This window comes from Kwoniella dejecticola, chromosome 5 (genome assembly GCF_000512565.2).
Source record: "Kwoniella dejecticola CBS 10117 chromosome 5, complete sequence".
Lineage (NCBI taxonomy): Eukaryota > Fungi > Basidiomycota > Tremellomycetes > Tremellales > Cryptococcaceae > Kwoniella > Kwoniella dejecticola.
In genome coordinates this window covers 439367-451413 of record NC_089305.1, presented here as the reverse complement: position 1 = coordinate 451413, position 12047 = coordinate 439367, and the positions used below count along the sequence as shown (strand labels likewise).

At 47.3% G+C, this 12047-nt stretch overlaps 3 protein-coding genes across 3 annotated transcripts; 2 read left to right on the top strand and 1 right to left on the bottom strand.

Moving 5' to 3' along the window:
* Positions 1–450: 450 nt before the first annotated feature.
* On the top strand, positions 451–4148 carry I303_104274 (uncharacterized protein; the record flags this gene model as incomplete). The annotated part of the gene is made up of 11 exons (XM_018408045.1): positions 451–620; positions 844–1014; positions 1091–1367; positions 1444–1643; positions 1714–1906; positions 1969–2095; positions 2155–2791; positions 2861–3119; positions 3179–3557; positions 3648–3913; positions 4005–4148. 11 exons carry the CDS (start codon positions 451–453, stop codon positions 4146–4148), a joined length of 2823 nt encoding a protein of 940 aa, XP_018263256.1.
* Positions 4149–6006: 1858 nt separating this feature from the next.
* On the top strand, positions 6007–8030 carry I303_104273 (uncharacterized protein; the record flags this gene model as incomplete). The annotated part of the gene is made up of 6 exons (XM_018408046.1): positions 6007–6110; positions 6184–6273; positions 6328–7471; positions 7530–7603; positions 7667–7754; positions 7839–8030. The coding sequence occupies 6 exons, from the start codon at positions 6007–6009 to the stop codon at positions 8028–8030; spliced, it is 1692 nt and encodes a 563-aa protein (XP_018263257.1).
* A 2486-nt stretch (positions 8031–10516) lies between these two features.
* Positions 10517–10888, bottom strand: I303_104272 (uncharacterized protein; the record flags this gene model as incomplete). Its single annotated transcript, XM_018408047.2, has 2 exons — positions 10517–10605; positions 10702–10888. The coding sequence occupies 2 exons, from the start codon at positions 10886–10888 to the stop codon at positions 10517–10519; spliced, it is 276 nt and encodes a 91-aa protein (XP_018263258.2).
* Positions 10889–12047: the final 1159 nt, after the last annotated feature.

Genomic DNA, 12047 nt, shown 5'->3' with positions numbered 1-12047 from the left:
TTGTTGACCTAAGGGGCTCTGAGAGGGTCTTAAGAGTCCGCCTGATCAAGATGAATGTGCAAGACAGAAAGGTCGAGGTGCATCAATGGCGTCTTCAGTCTTGATCAGCATCTTGCATCTTTCGACCGACTTTTCGAGTGGAGGTGTTTTCTTACGTAAGGTCTTTTGACTCTTGCCACTGACTTTGTCGAACTCGTTCAACCCTTCAGATTCTATCGTTATGCTCGAAGTGTTTGTTTCTGCGTTGGTCTCTCCAAGCCTGTTCACCTGATATCAACGGCGGACTCAGCATTCGAATCGACTGCCAGACGTGATCACACTCACCATATACCCAAAAGAGCCTATCACGAAAGCTCATCCCAGTCAGAATAGATAACTTCGACACGACTGTCTCAACCGTTCAATCCCTTCTTGCCTCGGGCCTAATCGAATAGTAGATCCTCGGTCAAGATGTCGCACTTAGGAACGGTCAGGCATATCCCCAAGGAGGTGCGATACAACTTCTTGCAGATGGCCGCACCCACATCCTACGTTGCTGGTCTAGGTCGTGGTGCTTCTGGTTTCACGACGAGATCAGATATCGGTCCTGCTAGAGAAGGTCCTTCAGCCGAGACGATAGCGTGAGTACTCCCTCTTGCAAAATCACCGTCAGATCAACCTATATGGTCAATTTACAGTCATTCATCCTATTCTGTCTTCTTCACCTTGAGGGCCTTGATCCTTCTTCTGGCCCTTCTCATACCTCTTGCGTCTCACTACTCATCTCTGCCAACTCTTGCCCATCATCTTTTCCCCATGCCACCTGAAGCGCAAAGCTGACTGATGCGTTTTACTGCTGTACAGTGAAGCCCAAGCAAAACGAGGTGAAGAAGTGCCTGACCCCGAAGCACTGCAAGATCCGGATGACGAAAGGAATCTATTCGCTGGAACAGTGTATGAGGCGGACGACGAAGAGGCAGATCGTATATGGGAGAGTGTGGACGAACGTATGGATGCTAGGCGGAAGGCCAGAAGGTGAGTCCTCAGATTCTTCGACTTCGAATCAGATTTGTATCCCCCCAGGTCCTGGTAGCTGATGGTCATGTCATAGAGATGCAGCGGAGGCGGAACAAGCAGCAAAAGAACGAGCTCTGAATCCTAAATTGCAAACTCAATTTGCCGACTTGAAGCGAAATCTCAGCTCGTTGAACGATACAGATTGGGACAGTATACCTGAAGCCGGTAATCTGACTGGGAAAAGGCGGAAACACAACATGAGATTGGAAGAGAATCAGAATGGTAGAAGTTATGCTGTTTCAGATACGGTAGTAGCAGATATTGCGAATAGGAATATACTGTTGGGCGAATTGGATAAAGCTCAACAAGAAGTAAGCTCGTTTTTCTTTCTGGGGTACGAATTGTCTTAGGAAAATGAAAGCTGATTGTACGGTTGTGATCCCCTAGAATGGTGGCTTCGACACTCCTGCTGCGGATGGTACAATGACGGACTTCATCGCTATCGGTAATGCCCGAGACAAGGTTCTGTCATTACAACTGGACAGGGCTTCGAAGGACGCTGCGAATGGATCGTCGACCAGTGTAGATCCAAGGGGATATATGACAGCTTTGAATAGTCAGATTGTACAGACGGATGCTCAGATTGGGTTAGTCAGCTTCGAAGCAGCGCAATGACCTCATCGCTTGAATTTGTGAAAGCTGATCTTCTGAATGTAGTGATATCAAACAAGCTCGACAATTGCTGCAAAATCTGATTCAAACCAATCCCAAGCACGCTCCAGGCTGGATCGCAGCAGCTTCGTTGGAAGTACATGCCAAGAAGATGGTGGCGGCAAGGAAAATTATCGCCGAGGGATGTGAGAAGTGTCCGAAGAGTGAAGATGTGTGGCTCAATGCGGCTGAGCTCAATGTGAGTACTTTTTTCGTGTCAGTGACACCGTGAAACTTGGACTGATCCATTGATACGTACAGACACCTGAAAATGCCAAAGTCATACTTGGGCGAGCGGTGCAACATGTTCCTCAGTCTGTCAAGGTTTGGCTCAAAGCGTCATCCCTGGAATCCGATGTTATGGCGAAGAAGCGAGTCTTACGAAAAGGTAAGCGTCAGCTGTCACAGTGTATGAATCATCGGCTGATTGTCTCTAATTGTAAATAGCCCTCGAATTCATACCCAATTCTGTGCGACTTTGGAAAGAAACCGTCAACCTGGAGGATGACCCTGAAGACGCTCGTGTACTGCTGACTCGTGCGGTAGAAGTCATACCGACTTCCGTCGAGTTGTGGCTCACTTTGGCGAGATTGGAAACGCCTGAAAATGCCAAGCAAGTTCTCAACTCCGCAAGAAAACGTATACCGACTTCTCACGAGATCTGGATTGCGGCAGGACGACTTGCCGAGCAATCGCCGTCCGCTATCGGTGATGTCAAGCTCGAGGACGAAGCTGAGAAGACACGCAAACTTGCTGCGCAGGTTGACAAACTCATGGTCGGCGCTGTGAAGTCACTGGAAAAAAACCAAGTCCTACTATCAAGGGAACAATGGTTACAAGAAGCTGAACGTTGTGAACAAGATGGATCCCCACTTACTGCACAAGCCATCGTTAAAGCTACTATTCACCAAGATGTCGAAGAGGAGGATCGAAAGAATGTTTGGGTGGAAGATGAGGAACGAGCGGCAAAGGGCGGATTCTTCGAAGTCGCACGAGCATGCTACGTGGTTGTCTTGGAGACTTTCCCGACATCTTCATCCGTGTGGAGAAAAGCCGCTGAGTTCGAGAAAGCTCACGGTACACCGTAAGTATTCTCATATCTCTCATTTGCCAAAAAAGGGAAAATGTCAGCTAACCTCGCTCCCTCCCGTAGTCAAGCTGTCCAGGATATCTTGGCAAAGGGTGTTGTCCATTGTCCCAACGCCGAAGTCCTCTGGCTTATGGCTGCTAAGGAGAAATGGGTGGGAGGTGATGTACCTGGAGCTCAAGCGATTCTGTCGGAAGCATTCAAGCAGAACGAAGACTCGGAATCTATCTTCTTGGCAGCTGCCAAACTTGCAGCCGAAACGGGTGAAATGGAAGCTGCCACCCAAATCTTGGAGAAAGCTAGAGTCCAAGCTGATACCGAACGTGTAGGTTGTCTTCCACTCCTACTGCTCAGAGGATATGCTAATGGATTGTGTGAATGTAGATATGGATGAAATCAGCTGTTCTTCAACGTCAACTCGGTCAATTGGACGCAGCTTTAGAAACTTTGGAAGCGGCCATCAAGAAATACCCCACATTCGATAAATTGCATATGATCCGCGGTCAAATACATCAATCGCGAGGTGCAACGGCCAATGCTCGCGCGGCTTACGCTCAAGGGTGTAAAGCTTGTCCGAAATCTATACCTTTGTGGATCTTGGCTGCTCGCCTAGAGGAGAAAGCTGGGATCACGATCAAGGCTAGATCATTGCTCGAAAGTGCCCGTATGAAATTGCCCAAGAATGACGAGCTGTGGGCGGAAAGTGTGAAGATAGAGGAAAGGACAGGTACTCAACAGCAGGCTAAGGCTGTCTTGGCAAGAGGTCAGTCTGATTTGCCTCACTACAACAATTTCTTTCTTTTGTTTTGACCTCGATCGAACGAAGCTGACGCTTGTTATTTGTCCGACATAGCGATGCAAGAATGTCCGACCTCACCGATATTATGGAGCATGGCTATATTCATGGAACAACCTCAACAACGTAAAGGACGATCAGTCGATGCGCTCAAGAAAGCGGGCGAACATCCAGCTGTTATCTTGGCTGTTGCCAGACTGTTCTGGGGAGAAAGAAAGATTGAGAAGACGAGACAATGGATGCAGAATGCGATTACGGCTGATCAAGATTGGGGAGATGCTTGGGGATGGTGGTTGAAATTCGAGAGACAACATGGTGAACCTGTGAGTCATATCCCCCTTTCGTTTGACCGCAATCTACCGCGAATACCTGCTGTTGATCGCTAATCGCTAATTTGTGATCTATGATACGCAGGAACGCCAAGAACTGGTCATTGAGAGATGTATAGCGGCTTCACCGCATCATGGTCCGGTATGGCAAGCTGTATCGAAGGATCTGAGCAATGTAGGCAAAACGACGAGGGAGATCATTGAGCTTGTCTCGCAAGCCTTAGAGTGAAAGGAAGGATGATAGTACAAGACGGTCAAAGCGTAGTCATTACCATCACCAACGCTATATAATATACACCTCATGTTCCGCAGCATTAAGATCATGTATCAATGGGTCAATCAATGATATACATCACGGCGCTATATATGACTCTGTATACACGATCGCACCAGCGGTGAATGACCTAGGTGGTAGACGCCAAGATGACTTACGGATGAGACGTTTTCATGGAGTCTAGACTCAATCGATCATCTGACATCGAGATTCACTGCAGCTCAAGATGCTATGAGTACTGAAACCGGACTAGTCCAAGGTCCAAGTCCTGTGGACTACATGTGGTTTCTCAAACGGCGCTCAGATCGTCCTTGTTCTTGTTTCTCCGCTTTTATTGGGGTTTTTGGGTTGTTTACTCAGTATTTGTTCTGTTTGCCCCGGATCCTCAGGGCGCGTTCCTTGTCTTTAGCGTATCATTTTTACCCTGAAATACTCCTCAACTCTACGCCCATCCATTGGATTTATGTTTATTTTCGAACGATTTTGAATAGCCGGGCACAAGGAGGATTTACGCGATTTATTTCCTATCCTTTGCTTGTTTTCTTGTTGTTTTGTCCATTCGATGGTCCACCTTGTTGAATTTATACCAAGCCATAGGGTGTTGGTGTCCTGTCAGAAGAGCATTGGCGGAATAACGTTCACAATACAAGAGGAATAATACGACTTAAGTCGCGAATCACCATGCAGGTCCAGCTTGATCGCTCAGTCGTTGGTGTCTCACAAATACGGCACCATTACAATAATATCAAAATACACAACACGGGTACAGGCTCTAGTAAAAACAGCATAAACGAACGAACGCTACTCCTATGAATTGCTTGCTGTTCCGGAAATCGGGCTATTACGGCTTACATCCTGACGCTATAGGATTATACTCAAGTATTGTACCGTGACTTACTTGCGATCAAGCCTTCCTTGTATTTTGTTCATGGGACTATGAGTATGACCACGACTTGACTTTGGAGTCGTTGATCTTCCGATTGTTCTTCGTTGATCGTAATGCTATTCCAGTAAATCGTCTTTGCTACACTTTCCACCTTTACCCCAGAAATTCTCTAATAGTCCTATACTCCTCTCTGAACCCACCGTCTATTCAACATCACCCACTGGTACCTGTCATCAGCAACCCCACAACGCACACACGCGCAGCTACACTCTTTTCGACAACTCAACAACTCTGGACGACCAACAACGCTAATCTTGTGGACATCACGCGATCACCTTAGCTCACGCTCAAACGACCAGTCTAGCCCAAACTTGAATCAGAATTTGAATTCCACCCAACCACGACCAAACATCTTTCTTGTCGGACACATACCTCTAAATCGCGACGGACGGAACACATAGAACGTTCATTGTTTCTCTCCTTCCCCTTGGGTCCCCGAACGCAACATCACCTGGTTCCTGTAAAGGCGACCGTGCGCTCGCCTCCTTTTCCCTTTTACTAAAAGACAACGACAGACGCTCGGACCACCTCGTTCCCCCTTACTTACGTTCCTCGCCTCTCCTCGTCTTTCCTTTCCGTTTCGACCCATTCGCCTCGAATCTCGGATACGGACTTCGAACGACCAATTCTTCCCATCTCGACGACAGAACATGCCTTGTTGAAATCATCAAGAAATATCTCATCATTTTACAATCCTTATAGTTATAACTCGACGTTCAGAACCACATTCATTTGGACATACACGCTCTTTCTCAACAACAATAACAGAGGATTATACCTCATCCTCGTACCTGATCACCCGAAACCTGATCACCCGATACCTGATCCCCCTGTACCCTATCTCACACCCCACCAAAACCGGACACCATGCTGCATTATACCTCAATCCTCTCGATAATATCGCTACTGTCAGTCGCCAGCTTGACGGATGCAGCTACAGCAGACCAGTGGAAGGGAAAGTCGATATATCAGTGGGTGTCTCCTCGATGGTCTGTGCAGGAAATGTGACTTGACTGACATTCTCCATTGCTATCGCCACTCCAGGTTGTTCACAGATAGATTTGCACCTCCTTCCGCCACTGCTCCAGCACGAACGTCCCCTCTTCCAGAGACATGCGATCCTATACAACAAACGTGAGCAGCTTCTCTCTCGGATGTTCGGACCGAAAGCTGACAATAGTGCTTTAGGTGGTGTGGCGGTACATGGCTTTCCATCATCGATAAACTAGATTACATCCAGGGAATGGGTTTCGACGCCGTCTGGATATCGCCCGTCTCACAAAACATCGATGTTTACACACCCTACAATTACGCTTACCACGGATACTGGGTGAACGATCCCATGACTCTCAACCCACGTTTCGGTTCCGCAGATGATTTGAAGGCTCTATCAGCAGCTTTACACGCTCGAGGGATGTACTTGATGGTCGATGTCGTAGTCAATAATATCCCGAGTCTGAACCCCTACGATGCTGTCAATTCCACAGCCCTGAAGCTGGATGGATCTAGATGGACCGACCCGAACGAGTTCCATCCCCAATGCTGGATCGACTACAACAATCAGACATCGGTCGAATACTGTTGGTTGGGAGACGACAAAGTCGCTCTGATGGACGTCAACACCGAAAATCCCACAGTAATTTCATCCTTGAACAGCTGGATCGGCAATCTAACTTCGACATACGGTATCGACGGTCTGCGTATCGACGCAGCGAAGCACGTTCCTGGTCCGTTCTGGACTGATTTCTGCAAAGCCGGTGGCGTATTCTGTATTGGGGAAGTGTATGGATCCGACATCAATTTCGCCGCTTCTTTCCAAACCCAAAAATGGATGGACTCCGTACTTGGGTACCCATTGTACTACGGGATTGTCAATGGTTTCGGAACGCCAAACGGGAATATGTCAAACTTCGTTGAAGTAGCTCAACAAACTCTGGCTACTTTCCCTCAACCTGGATTATTGGGTAATTTCATCGAGAATCACGATTTGCCGAGATGGAGAAACACGACTTCCGATCCTCAGTTAGCTTATAACGCCATGGTCGCTCAATTTATCTTTGACGGCTTACCTGTAGTCTACTATGGACAAGAGCAAGACTTCTCACATGGGGCAGGAGACCCATACAACCGAGCTGCGTTGTGGCCTTCCAACTATGCGAACACTACAACATATCAGCATATTAAGAAGTTGAACGATATCAGGCACGCGGTTATTGCGAATGGCACCCAGTTCAATGGTAAAAACTTCTTGGACTCGCAGACTACCATTGTAGCTTCTACCAAGAATGATGTGGCTTTCAGGAAAGGTCCCTTGCTTGCTGTATTGACGAACGTGAGTATTCCGTTCCGTCCCTATCAGCTATCAACCCAAGCTGACCTCTTTGATGTAGCGTGGAAGCCCAAACGTACCTCAAGCCTTTGGTGTGCCGACTAGCGGATGGTCAGCCCAATCAGCAGTCATCGAGTGAGTGTCCATCTTGGGCTACAGGTGTCACCCGAGATAGTAGTCGCTGACGTCTGGTCATAGCTTGTTATCATGCAAACAGTATGCAGTCGGATCGGGTGGTGCTATCTCGGTATCATACGCCGCATCAGGATACGGTGGTATGCCTTATGTAAGCTTTGACCCTTTGCGCCCACATTTTTCAGAAAGACTTTGTGGCACAAACTGATCATCGAGTTGATTTTCTACTATATAGATTTTCGTTTCTCAGACGGACGCATCGGCCCTAAAAATCTGTGGTGATGTTGGCGTAGCCACTTATGTGTCCGCAAATACTACTACGACCTCGTCGGCCTCAACCTCAATACCGATCCAAGCTTCCAAAGAATTCATATCAGTCTTAGCTGCCGGATTGGTCGGATTAGCAGTCGCTTTATCGTTGGTGTGATCCTTGAACAACGAACTAAAAACGCCATTGCGATTGCGATGAAAGCTAGCAAACGAGACAAGCAAAAGGCATATCCAGCATCAAGCATCATACCAGGCAGAAAATCGAGATCTCCACCAGACCACATACCGCATAAATCCAACAACATTTTGTTGCTCCACATACATATACCATTGGCACATTTCATTCTTACTGGACATTCACGTCATTATACATTCAGGGGATTGATAACTATCATATCTAGCATTTTCAAATCAACACATGTTGAGACTCAGGAACTATCCAGTGTACATACATGTCATATCGTTTCGATACTGTTGTAGCATCATGGGAATGTAAGAGATAATACCAATAATGTTCAGCATCGCCCCCTGTGCATAATTCAGAAGTTTCGTCTTGTGTCCTGATGCATGAAGGAATTCAGGTCGCTTGCATCTCGGTATTGCGCCTCCTGTATACAACCCGGCAATGCATGATCAAGTTATACTTTATGTATTATGTACTGTACAGAACAGAATTATAGCAAGCAATTCATTCGGAAACACGATTTCTACTTGGTTCCACTCCCCAGATCAACCGGCCTCGGTGGTCTGGTTGCTATCGGCACTGCCCCCGCCCTCGTCGCCGCCGGTGCTGGTTTCATTGTATGGTTGGGACTGTGGGGGCGTGGGCGGCCGCGACTCCTGCTGGATGTGCGAGGGGATATAGGGCTGGTATTCCGGTGCGCCGTCAGACTGTAATATGTTCAGGAGATGATGGATGCACAAGTACAGAGCAGAAGTTAGAAGCGATTCGAAAGCAGGCAGTGATCAGTGCTCAGTAATCGAGGCAAATGCTTATGTTACGTGAGGTCAACGTGATAGCCAGGAGAGCAACGACTTACGGACATTCTGCTGCCGATGTTGCCTTCTGCTGATGCTGTTGCGGATCCTGCGTGCTGTTGCTGCTGATGTTGCTCTGCTGCGGCCGTTGCGGCTGTTGGGCTTGCTATGATACTATGTGCCGGTTCGGGTGAGAGGATTGATGGTGGGTAAGTTTCTCTGATTCGTCTGCTTCCAAGGGGAAGCAGTCTCACCCTGCGTTATGTTGCTCTTACATTATATACTTCGTTGGATTTCTGCGGTTATGATATATTTGTCAATACGTTTTCTGCCTGTACGACATGGGCCGAACGCAGAATTTCCCATCAGCAGGTCACTGATAGCCAGCCTGAGCTTGTTTGATCTCCATCGGTCCCCTCAAAGTCCTGAGGACCGTGCATGACAGAAATGCTGATGTCATACAGTCAAGCGTTCCTCATGACTCGATTCTTATCTCGCGAAAAGATACGCGGCTGTGCGTGGATGCACAAGTACCGATCACTTCCTTTTGATCAACTGTACGAAAGAGACTCCTGCTTAGTGTTCTGAAGTCCTGCTCTGCTCTTGGTTCACCTTGAGGAGCATGTAAGGTCAATCTATGTATATATTACCGTCGATCATCCGTCTTCGTCCAGCCACACACGACTAAAGCTTCATCAAGGATCCTTTGGGCAACTTTCTCTTGAGGTCCTTCAAGCTTTACGTTTCAGTAGTCTCAAAGTCGGCTGTGCGTTTGTTTGCTAAATCGCACACTCCTCAGCAAAATCCAGGAAATGCAACACTTTTGTGACCTTTCTTCGCTTTGACCTATTGTACATTTTGATGCTATCTCGGAGCCAGAAGAGCCGTTGGTCCAACACGTTAAGGAAAGGAGGCTATTCCACGCTAGACAAAATCAAGCCATACTTGATCCCTTTGATCGGAGTATAGGTGTTGTTACACTTTACAGTTTGGTACGAAAACATCAGTCAAGCTGTTCCGATGTTGTCGGACGGGCGGATTAAAAGAAGAAGAGGAAACACGCGCGAACGTCGTGTTGAGCGTGCGTTGTTATGTTACTGTAGAGTGCCGCGCTTGGACGTAAAGAAGCTCGATCAATCCAAAGGAAGGAGAGCTTTAGGGATTTTGAATTTTGGATTCTGGGGAGCTGGCCTAGAATTTTCATAGTACAGTATTTACAGTTCGTTTGTGGCGGTCACTACGTACTCATCAGTGGACAGTGCGCATCAACGAGGCATACGTAATGCCATCACCTCGTTGACGTTAAGAAGCTTCTCGAGCGAATACCCAAAAACGGATTGATCAGCGTCCACGGTACATGTATATGCACACACGCTTGAGTCGTGTGATGGAGAAGACAGACTGCGCCGATAATGTTCCTCGCAACAAACATCAACTCAAATGGGGGTGATTGGCCATATCTGTGAAAGGACAGATTACGCGTAGAATTTCATTTGACTTGTAACACGATCACGTTTGCCACCCGAAGTGCAGCATTGCGCTCTCGAGGTTATTGTTAGAGCGCTGTTCATGACGTACTATTCAAAATCGTGAATGTCTGACTGCATGAAATCACATATCATACAAGCATCGGGATTAATGTATCGAGAACAGTCGTTTGAACGATCATGTCTTCACTCTCGTCTTATCAATCTGATCGGGTATATTGCAGAACGGATTCAAAGACTGGCTCAAGACACTAAGTGATGACACCACTACATCGCTCAAAATCACTGATCAGTTGTTCATCCATCCTGAGGGGTGATACGACAATGACTTTACTTACCGTTGGACCCAAGATCATCACTGACCAGAACCGGTACCACCGTTACCTGAAGTCTGATTGGAGCCACCGGTGTTGGCAGCGCTTCCAGGCCCAGAGCCAGAGCCAGAAGAGGATCCAGTATCACCGGATGATCCTGAAGACTTCGGGACGAATTTGCCGTCGATGAAGTCGACGACTTGGATTTGCAACTTGATGGGTTGTTGGTCCTTCATCATGTCTGCACGTCAGCCCCCATCGTTCTTGCGCATGCCTCGCTATACACGGAAGTAGAAGAGCAGTGGCCGGACGACAACCCGGTACGGCAACCAGGAGACTATACTGACGGACATGATGCCAACAGTGTGAGGTTATGCGATATCGATTAGAAATGTTAATGGAAATTAAGTTTTTGGGCTCGTTGTTGTCTGGTGTCTGAAAGGGAAGATGGTTGAAAAGCTAAGAAAAGAGTCGCAGAATCTGTGAATCGACGAGAGACGGCGTCTCATATAGAGTCAATCTCGAGTCAACATAGTCCAGTGTGTACGCTTATTCTTACAGAAGAACAGAACATTCTGAATGTGAAAATGCTGATCCACACACACACACACACATTTACATAGAATCGGTAAATTATTCCGAATTGGTCATACTGAATTCTACTTGAGGCACAAGAAGCAGATGCAGAGCAGAAGCAGAAGTAGAAGCAAGATACCAATCCATCAAATGGAAGAACAGACAATAATGACACGTTCTTTGATGGAATCACAATAGAATATACAGTATGCATGTAGTATCGTCATGTCTCCATCACCACCTATCTCGAAGCAGCAAAATTCGGTCCCTTCAATCAGCGTTATCTGAATCCTCCGAAAAAAGAGATCTGCGGGAAAGTTGATTTCATCAGAGGACGGGTTACTTCGCGATGCAAGGGACACTTAGTACTCACTTGTGTGAACTTCGCTTCCTGATTGATCTCCAGGCAGTACTCATTTCGACCCATTCTCGGGAGGAGGAGAAGGGCTAGGTGAGCCTGGTGGCGTGATATCATAAGGAAAAGGCGGAGAGGGTGGTGGAGAATCAGGAGGAGATGGAGGAGGTGAATTTTCGGTACGACCCGTAGATTCTGGCATTGCTGAATATATCTATTGAAGGCAATTGCTATCGCTGGTGCTGGAGCTGGAGCTGGTGAGATGAGTGATGCGTGATCTGTGATCTGAAATTGATTTCGAACGGACTGGGACCATGTAGAGGAAGAAGTGAGAAGAACGAGCGGCGAGGTCTGCCAAGGGTTGCACGATATGGTATTTAAAACGTGGGCACAAAGTATCACAGTACATGTAATGATCTATCAATGACGAGTTGTAGGAAAGGACTAGAAAGGGTTCAGGTTAC